This window comes from Lonchura striata, chromosome 7 (genome assembly GCF_046129695.1).
Source record: "Lonchura striata isolate bLonStr1 chromosome 7, bLonStr1.mat, whole genome shotgun sequence".
Lineage (NCBI taxonomy): Eukaryota > Metazoa > Chordata > Aves > Passeriformes > Estrildidae > Lonchura > Lonchura striata.
In genome coordinates, this window is record NC_134609.1 from 15,160,005 (window position 1) to 15,175,779 (window position 15,775).

Consider the following 15,775-nt stretch of genomic DNA (forward strand, 5'->3'; position numbering starts at 1 on the left):
GCCATAGTGCTCAGTGAAATTCTGAGAGGCTGCACAGTTACAGCTCTGTTAATTGCTGTCTTGCTTTGGCAGGAATGCCAATCGAAATTTACAGTTTGTAATTCATGGACTAACTGCTTTTATTAATAAGAATGAGTTTGAGTCTGTTCAGGGACAGATTGTGCACTGTGCTTGTTCTGTGAGCTGCCCTGTGATCATTATAGCTGTGGGCATGGTCATTTACACCAGCTGCACTGGGCAACTGTCTGCTCTGTGAAATGAGCCATTGTTCTGGATCCCATTAGTTTGTTTATTTCTGCTGTGCTTTGGGTGGGCTGGTCTGCTTGGAAGACCTTTCACTGAACATCAGGGATTACTCAGTCAAATGATTCGGAGATAGGAAAGTGCTTTTAATAATGTTTGACACTGCTGCTTGAATCTTTGTGCAAGGCTGTTTGGGAACACACAAAAGTTTGGTGAGGCAGGGGGTGGCAGGAGCAGTAGTATTTAGTGAAGCCTCATAGGTAAAACTGGCTAACCTGGTGGTGGGCACAGGTTCAGCTTGGACTTGTGTCCCCTGCTTATGAACTTGCTATCTGGGTCTTCCAAGCCAAGTTTTCCTCTGTGATTGCATTGAGCTTTCTACGGAACTCACATTTAGGTGGATATATTACCTTGTAGCATCTCTTCCAGTCTTCTCCATTGGTAATTGTTCATTCTGATCCTATTAATAATCCATGTGTCAAGATCTGTAGAATGCTTTAATTTTGCTTTGTGGCACCTACCTGTGTTGTCTCTGAGGATATTGCTCCTGGTGTCTGTTAAGTCAAATATGTGGCACTCTGTCCTTCTCTTTCCTGTGGGGCTCCAGTTTAGTCTCTCTTACTGTTTGATGAGGTTGTGCTGAGAACGGTGGTACTGGAGAAACTGAAGTGTGATGATTGACTTGCAGAGAATTTGTCCCCAGCAAGGATTGGAAAGCAGTAATGCATTTATAATGGATACGGTCTGGCAAATGAAGTAATTTTGTTTTGGTTTCAGGCACTGGAAAGTGACTATGTCAGTGCACACCTTCATCGCTGGATAGACCTTATTTTTGGCCACAAGCAGCATGGCTCAGCTGCAGTGGAGGCAGTTAACACCTATCACCCTTACTTCTATGGAGACAAGATGGACCTCAATAACATTAAAGATCCTCTGATTAAGGGCACTATCCTGGGATTTATCAGCAACTTTGGACAGATACCAAAGCAGGTACCACTTTATCATGAGAGTCGGGAACGTCTTGATCTTGCAGTATTTTTACAGGAAACCAATAACAGTGACTTAACTCAGAGACATCATCTGATGTAAATTTGCTGAAAGATGAGCTATAGGCTTTTCCAGGTTCTGCACTACATCAGCATGCACCCTCACTTTCAGACCATGCTGCTCCTGCTGCATGCCATACAGCTGTGGCATCAGCTCTGGGTTCTGCTCCTTCAGTATAGTCACACAAGTAATCACTACTCTGGGAATGGGTATAGTCAACTGAAACCCAGCTCAAAGTCTCACCTGTGTTTTCTTTCTTGACCAGAATTGTTTGGATTAGCTTTCTGTCTCTCTGAGGGAGGGATGTACTCTGATGAGAACATAGAATGTGTAAGATTTTATTTTAATTAATAGGTTCATGTATGGTAGTCCTGGAGTTTGTGATTAAGGATTTAATTTTTCCTGCATGATCTTGCAAATAGAGATTTATTTTTCAATGCTATTCCTTTGTTCTAGCTCTTCACAAAACCACATCCATCTAGGAATGCTCAGGGGAAAAGTGCAGCAGGAAGAGAAACTGGGCTGTTCCTTCACTCAAGTGGAATCCTTCCTCCTTTTGTGAGCAGTCTGCAAAATCTGAAGCTCACACCAGTTGCCATAAAAGGTGCTGCAAGGGCTGTGTTCCATTTTCTAAGCTAACAAGTACACAATTTTTGGATAAGATGAATCTGGATTTTCAAGATCATAAAAGTAGTCACACAGCTTTGTATAAGTTGGTTAAACTAAGATCCCTTCTGCCAATTGTGATTTTTGTATCCTTGTATTAGGAGTGGGCACTGAAAACTTCTTCAAACTTCTATTGTAGAGTTTGGAACAATTTTTTTTAAAGTCACCCTCTCCACATGCATTTATGCTGTCCACTGGAGAGGAGTGTTTCCATAATTGCGTGTGGAATTTCAGCTTCAGAGGGGATTTCTGCTGTGGGACTGGCCACAGCACTGAACCCAGATAAGAGACTAGCTAGTCTCACCACACAAGCTGTGCAAGGAGAAAAGTTAACCTAAGTGCTCTAAACCCAACAGAATTAAATATTTCTTCTGTCTTGCCAGACTATCCCAAGGGAGCTATTGGGCACATTGTTCATACAGAGAAAGGCATTCTGGCTGTTGAAAAAAATAAAATTTTGATTCCTCCTCTTTGGAGTAAAACATTCTGCTGGGGATTTGAGGACTTCACCTGCTGCTTTGGGACCTATGGATCTGAGAAGGTAAATAAGAAAAACTCTAAGAATTGAGGAAATGAGTTGTGGTCTTTGGTTCGGGCACCCATTTCAGATGCTGTTGGAGAGCTGATTTCAGAGGATGCTATACAGGACTTTCTCACAGTCAACCTTCTTGAGGAATCTCAAGTTGGATATCCAAGATAGTGTAAAATGATTTTAAACCTCTCAAAAACATGGCATATGCCTCTAAATTATCTCAAGATTTCCATCCAGTGATTGTGTTGTCCATGGGTTGTAAGGACAACACAAGGTCTCCTGGTCACTGATTAGAAATTTCATTGTGCAGAAATTTCTGCTGGAATTAAGACAGAACCATCTGTCAATTCCCCTCTGGCTCCAGCATAGCCCAGTGCATTCATTCGAAATAATGAAGTTAATACTCTTACTTCTTTGCTGTTAAAAATAAATGGTCTATATCATCACACTGCTTGTTAGGGCCCTTGGCAGATCTCATTTCTTCCTCTGCCATAAATACACTGATTTTTGGATGTATCTGGGACAATGTTATGCAAAGAATTCTGAGTTAGCTTAGTTACCAGAATATCATAACATGTAATTCAGCAAGATACTGACTCAGATATTTGTGCAAGTGGCAATATGTTTTTACAGACATATCCAAAGTCAATGGAAATAAAAAAGCCATGAGATATATTTTAGTTTCTGCTCCCTTTCCAATAAAATCAGTGCTTAGCAGTTCATAGTGTTGCTGCAGGCATCAATTACTCAGTTTGTCACTTCAAAACTTAGGGTGATGCTGAGCAATGCTGAGTGTGATTACACAGTCATTGTGAGTAATAGTTGGGAGTCCAACTTGAATTTTCTCTGGGTCAACAGTGCCAGTGAAATGAGCTTATAAGAAACTTTAGTCCTTGCTGTAAGCAGGTAAAAGTTTGTTCTGTCTGTTTGTAGCTGTACAAAACCCCTGCCACAGACAACTCCACCAGAATCATTGCGACCAGTGTTGTCCCAGTTGTGTGGGGGAGAGCTGATGCAGAATGTGCAGGAGGATGCTTGTGCTGTTATAGTAGCAGTGTGTAATAGACGTGACACTGCTTTAGACTGATTTGGGTGCTGCTAACAGAGCACAGAATGGAATTTAGTGCTTGTCTTTTGGCTTTGCAATCCAAATAAGGGAGGGTCGCAGAGCCTGGCAAGAGCTTTGTTGGCAGTGGACATCACAACCTGAGACTTCTTTTTAATCTACATGGAATGTTTGCCTTCTACAATATGTTTGACAGAATGAGCTTTCCTGAAGTTGTGTAGGTAGTGTGGCACTAAAGGAATCAGGACACAGATCTCCTAAGACATGAGATACTGAGCTTTGTTCAGCATTCCTGTTTGGTCCCTGAAAGATGGCACAGCTGCATACAGCCACAGCCTGTGCAGGTCCATATGTTCACAGCTGTGCTCACAGAGTCTGGTTATGATGAGATTTTCTTTCTTAGATTTAAAATAAGGAGGGTCAGTTTTAAAAGATTACATCTGCCATTTGATAATAATAAATACATGGTATCACCAGATGAGAATTTGTCTTAAAGATGCTGTCTTGTACAGAATGTGACTACATTTGAGTGCATGGCAGACTGGGGAAAGTGCCTCTGTGCAGTGTGTCCTTCAGCAACTACCATAATCACATCTGGAACCAGCTCAGTTGTGTGTGTCTGGGAATTCTCCCTGGTCAAGGACAAAGTGAAACATCTAAACCTGAGACAGGTAAGTACTGTGGCTTTTCTGCTATGGGAACTTGGTTAAACCCAGAAGACAAGGTTTTTATCTTTCAGATGATTGTCAGAAGAAGCACCTTTGTTAAATAAGAAGGCAGGAAAAAAACAGTAATAAGCAGTATCATGTGACAGCCTGTATCAGGGCAAGAGCTGATAATATGCCTTATACCAACAGCTCATAGCTATGAGTGCCACTTGGTGGATTTTTTCCCTTTAGTAGCATTTTCAAAGTTCATCATGATAAAAGAAATAATGAAGATAAGGCATATTTTCCTCTCTTGAAGTGCAGCCCTTGGGTTATTTTCAAAAACAAGTATCACCTGGAGATGCTTATAATTTGTTCTGGGCTGCTACAACAATGGGCAGGATCTCTAAAACATCCTGCAAACTTTGCTGGTGGAGATGAAGCCTCAGCCAGGCAAAGTTCTTGATTCTTTTTTCTCAGCCTGAATTCAGAACGTTAGAGGTTTATCTGTCACTCTGTGAGGGAGGGATGCATCCAATAAGAACACTATAGTTTTTGTCCTCATTATCCAAAGCCTTGAAGTGGTTGTTGATGTAGAGCTCATCTATAGTCACCAACCACCTGTATACATACTATTTCATTTACAAAATTGAATTCTCATGCAAGATTTCTGTGGTTCAACTATGGTGAGTTCTCAGCTTTACAAGTAAAACTAGAGTACACTACTATGATACCTGGAAGGTAGCATGAGGCCCTTCTTCCCTAAAGCAATGAAGATACTCTTGATTAAAAAGCGCTGTTATTTTTAGGCAGACAAAGGGTTCATTGATCACCAAGGTCTCCAAGTGTTAGAAGCTTCTTCTATTTGTTTGTTCTGGAGGGGTATTCAGATGATATTTCAGTGCTCTTCCTACCTTAAGCCAAAATATATTTTATTATTTTTGTCATTAAATGAAGTAAAAACTTCACTGTCTGCTGGAATGCCAGAGAGGATTTAGATCTTCATTTGACAGAAATTCCTGTTGGATTTTATATTGAAATTAGCAGGGAAAACTGTTTTAGAGCAGCCTCTCTTTTGAGATTTATGATGTTTAATGCTTTAGAAGACAGAAATATGAGACAAGATCTAATGACCTTTTAATCCAGCTGATTATTATTCCAAAGGAAGACATGAACGTAGAAATGGGAGAACTAGCAGTAGAGAAAAGCATAAGCAATAATTTTCATCAGCCTCTAAACAATACCAGTTAGGGGATCAGTCTGAGTTTCAGGCAACCAAAGAGGCTGTCTTTTATATGCTTTATAATGTCTTTCTCTTTAACAATCTGAAATCAGCTTTGCTGATGTGTTCCATTGTGATTAATTTGGTATTACCCAAAATCCACAAAGTGGTATGAGATCATGCAATGACAAATTTTGTATTTTTTCCTTTACTTTGCCAGCAGAGGTTTGTTGTTTTTTTTCCCTTTTATGACTGTCTGGACTGGATGTAAACTTGAACTATGGTTCTAAATGTCTTCCAGTGAATTACCTTCTGCTTTCATGTAATTCACTGTTTCATGGTGGCTGCTTTTTCTGCTGAACAAAAAAAATTCCTGAGAGAGTGAGCTTTGCTTAAGAACAGCTTACGTGCTATAAAGTGGATGCTATTCACTTACAGCTGTCTCATGGGACTGACACATTCTGGTTTGGAATGCAGTAAAGTACAGAAACTATATTTCTGCAGAAAAAGTAGCTTTTACCTCTCTAGTGGGATCTGCTTCCACAGTTTGTGGAACACTAAAGACTGAGCATAATTGCCTCAGTATTGATCCATGCAATTTACTAGCAGAGGGATCTGTGCGATCCAGTTGCCAGAATTTCTGATCCAAATGAAACACTTGAGCAAGGTGTGCTGTCTGCCTCACAGACCTCTCAGCAAGGTGTGGAGCATGTCTGTAGTGTTTCTGTGTCCTTGTCAGCCACTTAAATTGGATGGTCAAACTTGCTATAAGTTTTCATGGACTAAACATTCTTGCAGTGGAGCTGGCCATCTTTTTTGTCCTTTGATATTTGTTAAAATACCTTGGAGATAGGCCTCAAGATCTTTATGCAAATATGCTGCTGGATATTACCCATTAAGGAAAAATCTGTCAGTCTTTGCAGACTGATAATGAAAAGATGTAGGGAGCCAAAAGCATGAGAATTTTTTTCTTGAGCTGGGTTGAAGCTGATAATGTAATTTTGTGCAGGTCTATCCATCTCTTCCACACCCAGCTTGTATTTAAAGTGTTTCACAGTCAAGTAGGATCTTCATGGGTTAAAATAAAAGAGAAAAAAAATGTTTTAGTGAAACTTGTGTAGGAGCTTAGCTTGGCTTGATTGGATTGGCATCTGTTTGGATGCTTTCACACTGGATATGTTTTCTTTTATGATTTGGAGAAAGGAGAGGAAAATTTGAGCCCTTGTACCAGCCCTTTTTTGCAGCAGTCTTGCACAGTTCTCAAGTATGGGCTCTTGATTATGCCCAGTCCTTTGTAAAAACAATGTTCCACAGCCAGTCCAAAGCTATCACTGAGCCTTCTTTCCCATGCTTAGGTAAGAGTGTTTCTGACTTCTGAAAACCACAGTTAAAGACCCTATTTTGTACCAGTATTTACAGCTGACGGTTCTTGTGAATGGAATAAGTCCCAAGCTGAAAGTCATCCCACACAATTGTGGGTCACCTTCAGTACTACAGAGCCTGCTGCAGCTCAGTTTCTCTACCAGGACATTGATGTTTGATTGCTGCTGTCCTGGTGACCTTGGCAAGTGGCAGCACATGTCAGCTAGCAAGAGTTCAGTCTCACAGTCATGTGCTGGAAAAGAGGGTGAAATGTGTCCAGAAAAGCCATCTGGTACATGTGGCTACCCTGCCTCAAGATGAACTGAGACATAATCTAGAAATGTGCTAATAATGTGCTAAAGAAAGCCAGCAAGCAATAGGCATTTCCTTTGAAAATCAAAAAAAAAATGAAACTGGTGGGTCTGATTTTTCACAGTAAGGCAGCTAAAAAATGAGCCATGAAAGGCTTTTTGGGAAAGCTGTGAAGGACTTTATCTGTTGCACTACAGGTTTTACTGTCATTTGCTGTGATTATGTAGCAGACGTGTACACTGCTGTCACTTGAGAATGCTGCATAAAACAACTGTTAGCAGCATACTTCAATCCATGCTTTCTATCTGTGCTGTTAAAGTGCCTAAATATTGTTTATTTTTTAAAGAAACTGTTTAAATAAGGCTGAGTTTAACTGGACACTCCTTATGTCTCTGAACCTATAAAATAAGAACAAAAAAGAATGTTGTGTAAAGATGAAAGGGAAAGGAATTCCTACATGACTTTAAAAAAATAATTATCCCTAAATGCTAGTATTAGAAATTTATTAATACTTGTTTACATACACAGAAAGATGAGAATCAGAAGGTTACTAAATTACATCTTGATAAATTGTATTTAAAAAAAAAAAATTAAATATTGAGAAATTTCCAAGAATAAATTTAGTTAAAACTGCATGGACTGAAGTGAAAAATTATTTTATTTTCTTGCTGAGTCCAAAGCACTGTCTTAGAGTCTGAAGAGTAGGCCAAGGGACCTGAATCACTGTGTAATTCGGGCAAGTCATATAATCTCTTGAACCCTCAGCTTTCTTCAGCTATGAGTTGAGGACAAGGATGCTTCTCTGTAATATCCTTTGGTATTTCCCCCTCATTCCCTCTTCAGTTCTCCAGAGAATGACTAGGTTGCTTGTTCTTACTGAGCAAATGAGGTAGGACCGTGGTTCCCTAGTAAATCACCCACCATCTGCTGCGGTTTATTGGTTGGTTTTTCCCCACCAGGCTTTGTATGGACACACTCAGGCAGTGACCTGCCTTGCTGCATCTGTAGCCTACAGCATCTTTGTGAGTGGATCCGATGACAGAACCTGCATCATCTGGGACCTGAACCGGCTGACGTTCATAAACCAGCTTCCTGCCCACCAGGAAAGCCTCCGTTCTCTTGCCATCAACAATTCAACAGTAAGATCTTCATTTATCATCTTTCTTCTGATGCATCCATGAACATTTCATGATAATGTAATGGGTGCTTTTCCCAACATAAAAACATCCTGAGAGTCTGATACATTGATTTTTTTTTTTTCTTTCTACTGAGATTGCTAATAGTGTTCTTAATGATGAGAGGCGAGCACTTAAAGCAACATCTTAGACTGAGTAGCTAAGTAGCTAAGAAGCATCTGTGGATAGACAGATAGCAGGATTAAACAACTTTTAGTTTCTGGAGCATGAAGTATCACCCTAGTACCTCCTGGATTTGGCTCACCCATAACCTTGTTGCCCCTGTTATTTCATTAATTTCTCCTGCCGTTCTTGCAGCAGAGTCACGTCTGAGCTGCACATGCATGCAGCTGAGACATGTTAGACTGCAGTGTGCCAGCTCAGGTGACAACTGCCTTACACCTTTGCAGTGAAAATGCTGCCTTTTTCCTTTACTTTCTACTTCCAGGTGCAGGGAGAGCTCCTGACAGCAGTGGGTATAAATCTTTTGAGATGTGTGCCTGGCCAGAATTACGGGCATGTTGATAGGAAAATATTCTGTATTGGATTTTACTGTAAACACTCTGGATGAGATTTTTTTCTCCCAACCTTTTACCTCCCAAAAATGTTGCTTTCATATTTGGTTTCTTTTATCTCTGCTAATATACTAGAACAGGGCTTCAGCTGATCAGATAATTCAAGGTTGAATCCAGTACTGGATATTGTACAAAAGCAAAATTGAATTCATAGCAGTAAGAAACCAGGCAGATATTCTCTACTTGGTCTGTGCCAAAACAGTCATCTCATATCAGAGCTTTATTAACCATGCAGTCTGATGGCTAGCAATTTGAGGGTGGGAATTAAGTTGTCTGTTCAGTGCCAGCTCAGCCCCCAGTCCTAGCAGTCCTGGTTAGTGTAAAGTGGGCAGTGGCCTCAGCAGGCCAGTTCAGAGAATCTTGGTGGTCCCTTGGAAGTGAGCTGAAGCAGTGCCAAGCATTCAGAAATTAAGGGGAGGGCTGACACAGAGCTGATTGAGATCCCAAGGGGACAGAGCTTTCTGCATTCTGTACCAGCCAGTACAGCAGCCTTTTCAGTCAGTATCTGCTCTCCTGGAACCATCCAAAAATGAGACAGTCTGTGCCAGGAACAGTCTGGTGACTGATCCAAATGACAGATCTCCACTTTACTGGAGTGCAAATGGTTAAGCTGTTTGGATAATAGTAATTCAAAAGGTTCATTTAATAGAGGAAAAGTCTTAGAAAAGTATGACTGAAGCATGAAGGAAAAAAATTAAAAGGTCCATATTTTGTGGATGAAAAAATTATTTTTGATGTTAGCAAAACATAACACTTAAGTCTGAAATGTAATTTTTGTTTAATTCTTCTCTATATATTTATGTAAAGCTACAAGAAACAAAGTGTTTACACTGTACTACAGTGCTTTGATTGACACAAAATTACATGATTGGTAGCAAGGGTTTTTTCCTGAAAAATTCAGAATGGTTCAAAGCAAAGTTTTGAAGGAAATAAAATTTCACTGAAATAAGAACCCTATACAGCTGTTCATTATGTCATTGTTGGAGTTGCTTGAGCATCTATAAGTTCCATCTATAGATCCAAACCTCATGGTATTTGTGTAGCATAGACACAAAATAAGAACTGTCCCAAAAAGTTCATGAACTGAGGAGAATTTTAAAAGTGTGCTGTAACTAATTATTTCAGTTAGTTTTAAATCCCTGATCCAGACCTGAAAAGCATTGTAGATTATTGCCAAATGTCTGGACATCATGTACTCTCATGCAGATAAGTTAGCTGAAATTTAATCTCTTGAATTATTGGCAGCTCTGTTTTGAACATGCTATCATTTTTTATCTCCAGAATTCTGCCCAGCAGTGTGAAGAGCCATGGCCCCAAATGAGGCAGGGGTGAACTAAGGTGTTAGTTGACTTAAACCAGATGCATGCTGCTAATTTAAGGGCACACTGTCCTTTCTCAGAATCAGATGACTTTGCTGACAAGGTTCTATTTAGCTGATTCTTAGAACGGATCAAGAGTAGAAAAGTCATGTAGAACTTCAACTAATAACTTGAACAAAATGCACTTTTGATTAGATCATTTACAATTGCAGCATTGGCTCTTGGTTCTTTGTGTTTCCCTAAGGACTTACCTGTGTATTTGCTCCTTATCAGCAGCCTCTGGTAAGGCTGCGCCTGCATGGAACGGAGGGGAGAGGTGCCATGTAAAGGATGTTTTCTGCATCACGAGTGCAGGTCACCAGGTGCAGAGCTGGGCATTGGTCAAGTGCAGAGCACGCTGTAGAAATGCCATGACAGTGAGCTCCCTGTGAGGGGCAGAGGAGGATTGTGAAATCACCAAAGGCTTCGTAGCTAAGCAGGTGAACACCACGTCCTTGTTTCAGGGAATGCTTATTTGTAAAACTCGTAAGAGCACTTGTTCTGGCCCAGAATCTGTGCTAGGCAGTGCTTGTGCACAGCCCCTATCCTTGATGGTGGCTGGGTCAGACTGTCACTCTGCTTTTTTTTACTAAAACCCTGGATTTTATGGAAAACAGAAAGGGAACATTCCATTAAATATTTTCATTTAAAAATGTGAAAAACCCCTTTGTTTCTGCATGATCTTCCTAAACCTGAGAGAGTTTTTTCAGGTTTCTGTGATGTAAAGGTGTCAGAATTTTTCATGGGAAAAAAAAATGTAATTTTTACTTGGTCTGGTTTGTATCATCTGCCTAGTATAAAAACAATGGTCAGGATTTACAGCAGAGCAATTCAGCAATTTCTAATCAGCATTTAAAAGTTACGAGGAGGATGAGTGTAGGACTTTGAGACACTGCCTGTTGCTCTGTTCCAGGGTGACATTGTCTCTTGTGCGGGGTCTTGCCTGTACCTGTGGACAGTCAATGGGCAGCTTCTTGCAAGCACCAGCACTGCCTGCAGCCCCACCTGCCACATCGTTTGCTGCTGCTTTGCTGAAGTGATGGACTGGGACACACGCAGCATCATCATCACAGGAAGCACAGATGGAGTGGTGAGGGTAGGTGGATGGGAGAGAGGAAAAGGAATCCTGATTCATTGTAAACCAGAGACAGAGATTTTTTTATTCTAAATGGAGGGACAGAGCTACTAAAAGCCCATGGCACTTAACAGTGCAACAGAGGGCAGAAAATGAAAATCAAAGTAAAATAGTGGCTTCCTATTAATTTCTATCCTCCTGACAAGAGGACTTCTTGCCATACATGGAGAATTTTGAAAATGTGCTGTCTATTCTGGGGTGATTCTGAAAGCAGAAATTCTATTACTCCTCAGAAACATGTCTGAATACAGTTTCTGAGAGTTCACAGCTCAATATATTAAGTCCTACTTTCTCATTAGTAAGAATTCACTGCTGAATTCTCATTAGTAAGAATTAGTAAGAATTCTGTCTTCAGTATGGTAGGTGAACTTCTTGGGTTACTGCGATTTTCAATAGTGTGTCAGCCTTGCAACCCCCCCAGCTCTCTGCATGCATTCCTCCAGTGTGACACCCTGCAGCACAGTGACAGACAGGAAGCCAGCTGCAAAATCCTGGTGTTAGAAGTTCAATTCCCTTGCTGGGAAGCAGGAGCTGAATCTTTCTCTCATTGTTACAACCCATGCTTTTTCCATTCCCCCCACCCCGGCACAGCTGTGGAAGACCAAATACAGCAATCCCCCAGAGCACGGTGCTGGACTGAGAGCGCAGAGCGGTGTGATGGAGGAGCCAGGTGGCACAGGTATGACCACAGCGTGGGCTGGAAGTGACCCAGTGCTGCGAGCCTTGTTTGGGTGTGAGGAGGAAGGGGGGGTGTGAGCACCATGGTCTGAAAGGGAGATGGTGTGGGCACCTGGTGCAGTCTTAGTGTGACCAGCAACAGTGGTGGGTGGCAGCTGCCCCACCTTGGAGACAGAGCACACCTGAGCCAGCCACCTCATGGGCACACCTGGATGAAGCTGAAGGCTTTTTCACAGGCTGCCCCATGGGTTCTGTCAGCCCCAGGCAGCCACCTTTCTGCATGAACCTATGAAACCAATGCTGGAAATAGCCTGGCTCCAGAAAGTCCACTGCCTTGGCAGCTCTGCTGATGGCCTGTGCTAAAGTATCTTGGCATCACATCAGAATGGGCAGTGGCAGATCCTGCTCTGGGATGGAGCGGAGAAGTTTGTTGTCTTTTCCACCTTAAAAGAAGTCAGAGGTCCTTCAAACTGGTGGGAAGCCAGCAGCACACCCTAGTTTATTCAAGGCTGTGTGCAGCTGAAGCTGATACCATGGAGTGCTCACAGAGCTGAGGTTAATGAGATGGTGGGACTATGGTGCTGACTGGAACTAAAACAACGCAAGCTCACTTCTCTGTTCTAACAAATACAGGAGCTGAAACCTGTCAGAAATCTTTAAAGGCACATCCTAAATAGCACAGCTCTCTTCTTTTCCCAGCGCTTTCTCTAAGAGAAAGGAATTGTGGTGTTATTATACATAATTTGCTCCACTTATTTGCTGTGGTCCTCATTACAGACATTCTCTGTTACTTCAATTTTAGGCATGAAATTTGCATAAACATAGAGCTATAGATGTAACATCTGCAAAAAAAAAGAGATATTATACAGTAATTGGGCATTTCCACAGAGATCTTCAGAAGTGCTGCTCATGGAACTTGGCATCAGCATTGCTTAGATTGCTATGTGAAAATATTTCCAACATGCCTCTGTATGTTTAATGGCCTAACCAGATGCTTATCAAACCTTTTGTCCTGCCTCAGAGTATCCAGAGCCAGATGCTTCTAGGAAGGGTATAAAAACACCTGAGATGCCAGATGTGAGATAATCTGGCTGTGGTAACTTTGTTTCTGTTCTCATCTCTAATCAAAGATTGTTTTGCCAATAAGTCAAACCAAAAACTTAACATTCTTTCCAAAATCCCTGTGGTATTCTGCAGTCATTTTGTGGATTTTCTTTACCTATAGAAAAGTCTCCTTTAATTTAAAAAATTCTGAAGTTCTTGTCTATAACTTCCCATAGCAGGTCTTTCCAGGCATAATTCCATATGCATGTTTTTGAAGAGATTGATATTTTAGCTATTTGTAAAATATATATCTTAAGCAGTTTTCTAAATGAGGACTTAAAAGCCATCCATGGGAGCACAGCAGAAGATTCTTGTGGTTTTTTTTCCAAGAGGACCATAAAAGATCCCAGGTATCCAGTGATGTGTAGGGACAACACCTGTTTGCACATAAACATAAGGCTGTGTGTTTTCAAATGGATACAGGAACAGTATTCTTTAATAAAGATTTGAAAGGTATAATCAAAGTAGGGTCATATTCCCTTAACCTATTCAGATGACTACAGAATTATTTTAAATGACCAAATATTCCCACATCTCATTCTGTGCATTAAAGAAAATAAAATTAATACAAAACACAGTCATTAGAAAGACCAGAGTAACCGTGATTGAGTTATGTTGTTAGGTGTGCGTATGTATGTGTGTATGTGAAATGTCCACAGCATTTAATTATTGGTTGTGTTATGAGCAGATTTAGATAAGTTGATAATAACAAGGCTTTATGTAATTTCTTTTTACTAGGCAATTATGGGCTGTATTATATCCTGGCAGCAAAGTATTGTGGGGCATCTTATTAAGCACAGAGCCAGTGAAAACTGATGAACAATTTTGCTGAACTAGGCATGCAATTTAGAAAGCAATAATACACAAATCCAATTTAGCACACAATTGATACCACCGCACGTCAGCACATGTAACTATCATAGCCACAAATTAAATTGGGATGGGCCTATTTTGCAACAGCACAGGCCAAGATTAAATATATTTGTTTTCAACTTAACAACTTGCTGACCGTAAATAATAACAATCTCATCCATGCTGCCCCCTAGACGCTTTCTAAATATTTATTTTTAAACCACACAACAGGTAACAAGTGTGGAAAACATCTTGTTCTCTGTCGGGAACTGAATCCCAGTGTTGCCCTGACTGGCAAGGCGAGCAGGACGAGCCCGGCGGTGACGGCGCTGGCCGTGTCCAGGTAGGGCCACTACCCAGCAGAGGGGCCCTGGGGCTGGGCTCCTGCTGTTCATTTGGTTTGGGACTTCTTAGGCTCAGTCAGACCTCTTGTAGCCAAAAGCAGCCCTTCAAGGAGCTGGCCTGGCTAGGTGCATTAATGAATGATGTTCGGGGAGTCATTCCCCCAACAAGCCAGGAGCAATAGCAGGTTTTGGCCAGAATAGTTGTAAAACTTAGTAGCAGCTACACCTTCTCTGCAACATAGAAATAACTCCTATCTTAGGAGTTGCTGGAGATACTACCTCCTTAAAATGTGAATAGGAAGTTTTTGGCCAAAGGACAACTTTGTCATTCAACTCCTCTCAGTTTGCACAGCCAGCAGTATTTTAGTTTACTCATGCCCCTCCTGCAGTCATCTGGCCCATAATATTTATTTTTATCTCCTACTCCAGAATGTTATGATGTACTACAATACACTTACTGACTCCTTCTGTGAAAGTGTTGAAATTTTGACAGTATATAAAACGTTCCTGTGTTCTGCATGCTCAGCTTTGGAGCAGTTGGTGTGATGTTGGTGTGCATTGGAGGGGGGAACATTTGGGGTGAGGATTAGTTTCATTAGTGTTGGTGGCACTGCATGCAGCAGAGATTGCATTGGCTGAAGCCAGGATACTGTGCTAACAAGTCTGAATGCTGAATCTGGACAGCAGATTATTTAACATTCATAGAATCTCAGAGAAGGGTAAGATCTGGTTAAGTTGTCCCCAACTCACCCACTGAATTCCAGGAAATTTTGGATCCAGTTCTAAGTTCAATCTTTGAAGTACCAAAACTCTGAATATTCTCTAATATGGGTCTTCAATTTTAACGTTAAAAATAATGTGCACCCCTGAATATTGCATCCTCCTAATTGCTGCACATACAGGAAAAGCCTTGATCCTATTTGTGTCTTCTTAAACATGGTTTTCTTTGTCTTTTTCTTTCTTTCTCAAGAAATTCCTCAAAGCTTCTAGTTGGTGATGACTGGGGAAGACTCTGCTGCTGGTCTGTGGATGGGTAGGAAGAAATAGCCAAGATTTCTTGGTTTTTCAACCCTTTGGATGGAGAGAAAAATTACCCTTCAGAGCATGAGACAAGCAGAGAAACTGGAATCCTCTGGTTGGGGACTAAATCTTAAGGGAGTTGTTGGACTGAGCCTGCAGTCAAGCATAATTTAAATTGGACACTGGACCCCAAAGTTGTGAGAGAAACTGACAGATATGCACATAGACAACAAGATTTTTGTACTATTTGTCTTGGGAAAACTTTTGTATTTAAAATGTTATTCTAGATACTGAATTTGACATAATGCATTGTAGTTCACAAATATTATTTAGCAAATAAAACGGCCTTGATTATGCCACAGAGCAGTGTAGCTTAACATACATATTGTATTTTTAATATCATAACATAAAAAATACTTGGGCTTCAAACAGGCAAA

General features: G+C 40.9%; 1 protein-coding gene across 1 annotated transcript in view; it reads left to right on the forward strand.

Moving 5' to 3' along the window:
- Positions 1 to 15,775, forward strand: part of WDFY4 (WDFY family member 4) — a 118,266-nt gene extending 102,491 nt beyond the window's left edge. The window contains exons 54-62 of the mRNA XM_031505246.1: positions 1,021 to 1,233; positions 1,747 to 1,894; positions 2,340 to 2,497; positions 4,067 to 4,225; positions 8,057 to 8,236; positions 11,119 to 11,301; positions 11,932 to 12,019; positions 14,206 to 14,317; positions 15,289 to 15,775. Of these exons, the coding sequence (XP_031361106.1) occupies positions 1,021 to 1,233; positions 1,747 to 1,894; positions 2,340 to 2,497; positions 4,067 to 4,225; positions 8,057 to 8,236; positions 11,119 to 11,301; positions 11,932 to 12,019; positions 14,206 to 14,317; positions 15,289 to 15,355 (1,308 nt within the window). The 3' untranslated portion in view covers positions 15,356 to 15,775. The remainder of the gene's footprint in view (positions 1 to 1,020; positions 1,234 to 1,746; positions 1,895 to 2,339; positions 2,498 to 4,066; positions 4,226 to 8,056; positions 8,237 to 11,118; positions 11,302 to 11,931; positions 12,020 to 14,205; positions 14,318 to 15,288) is intronic.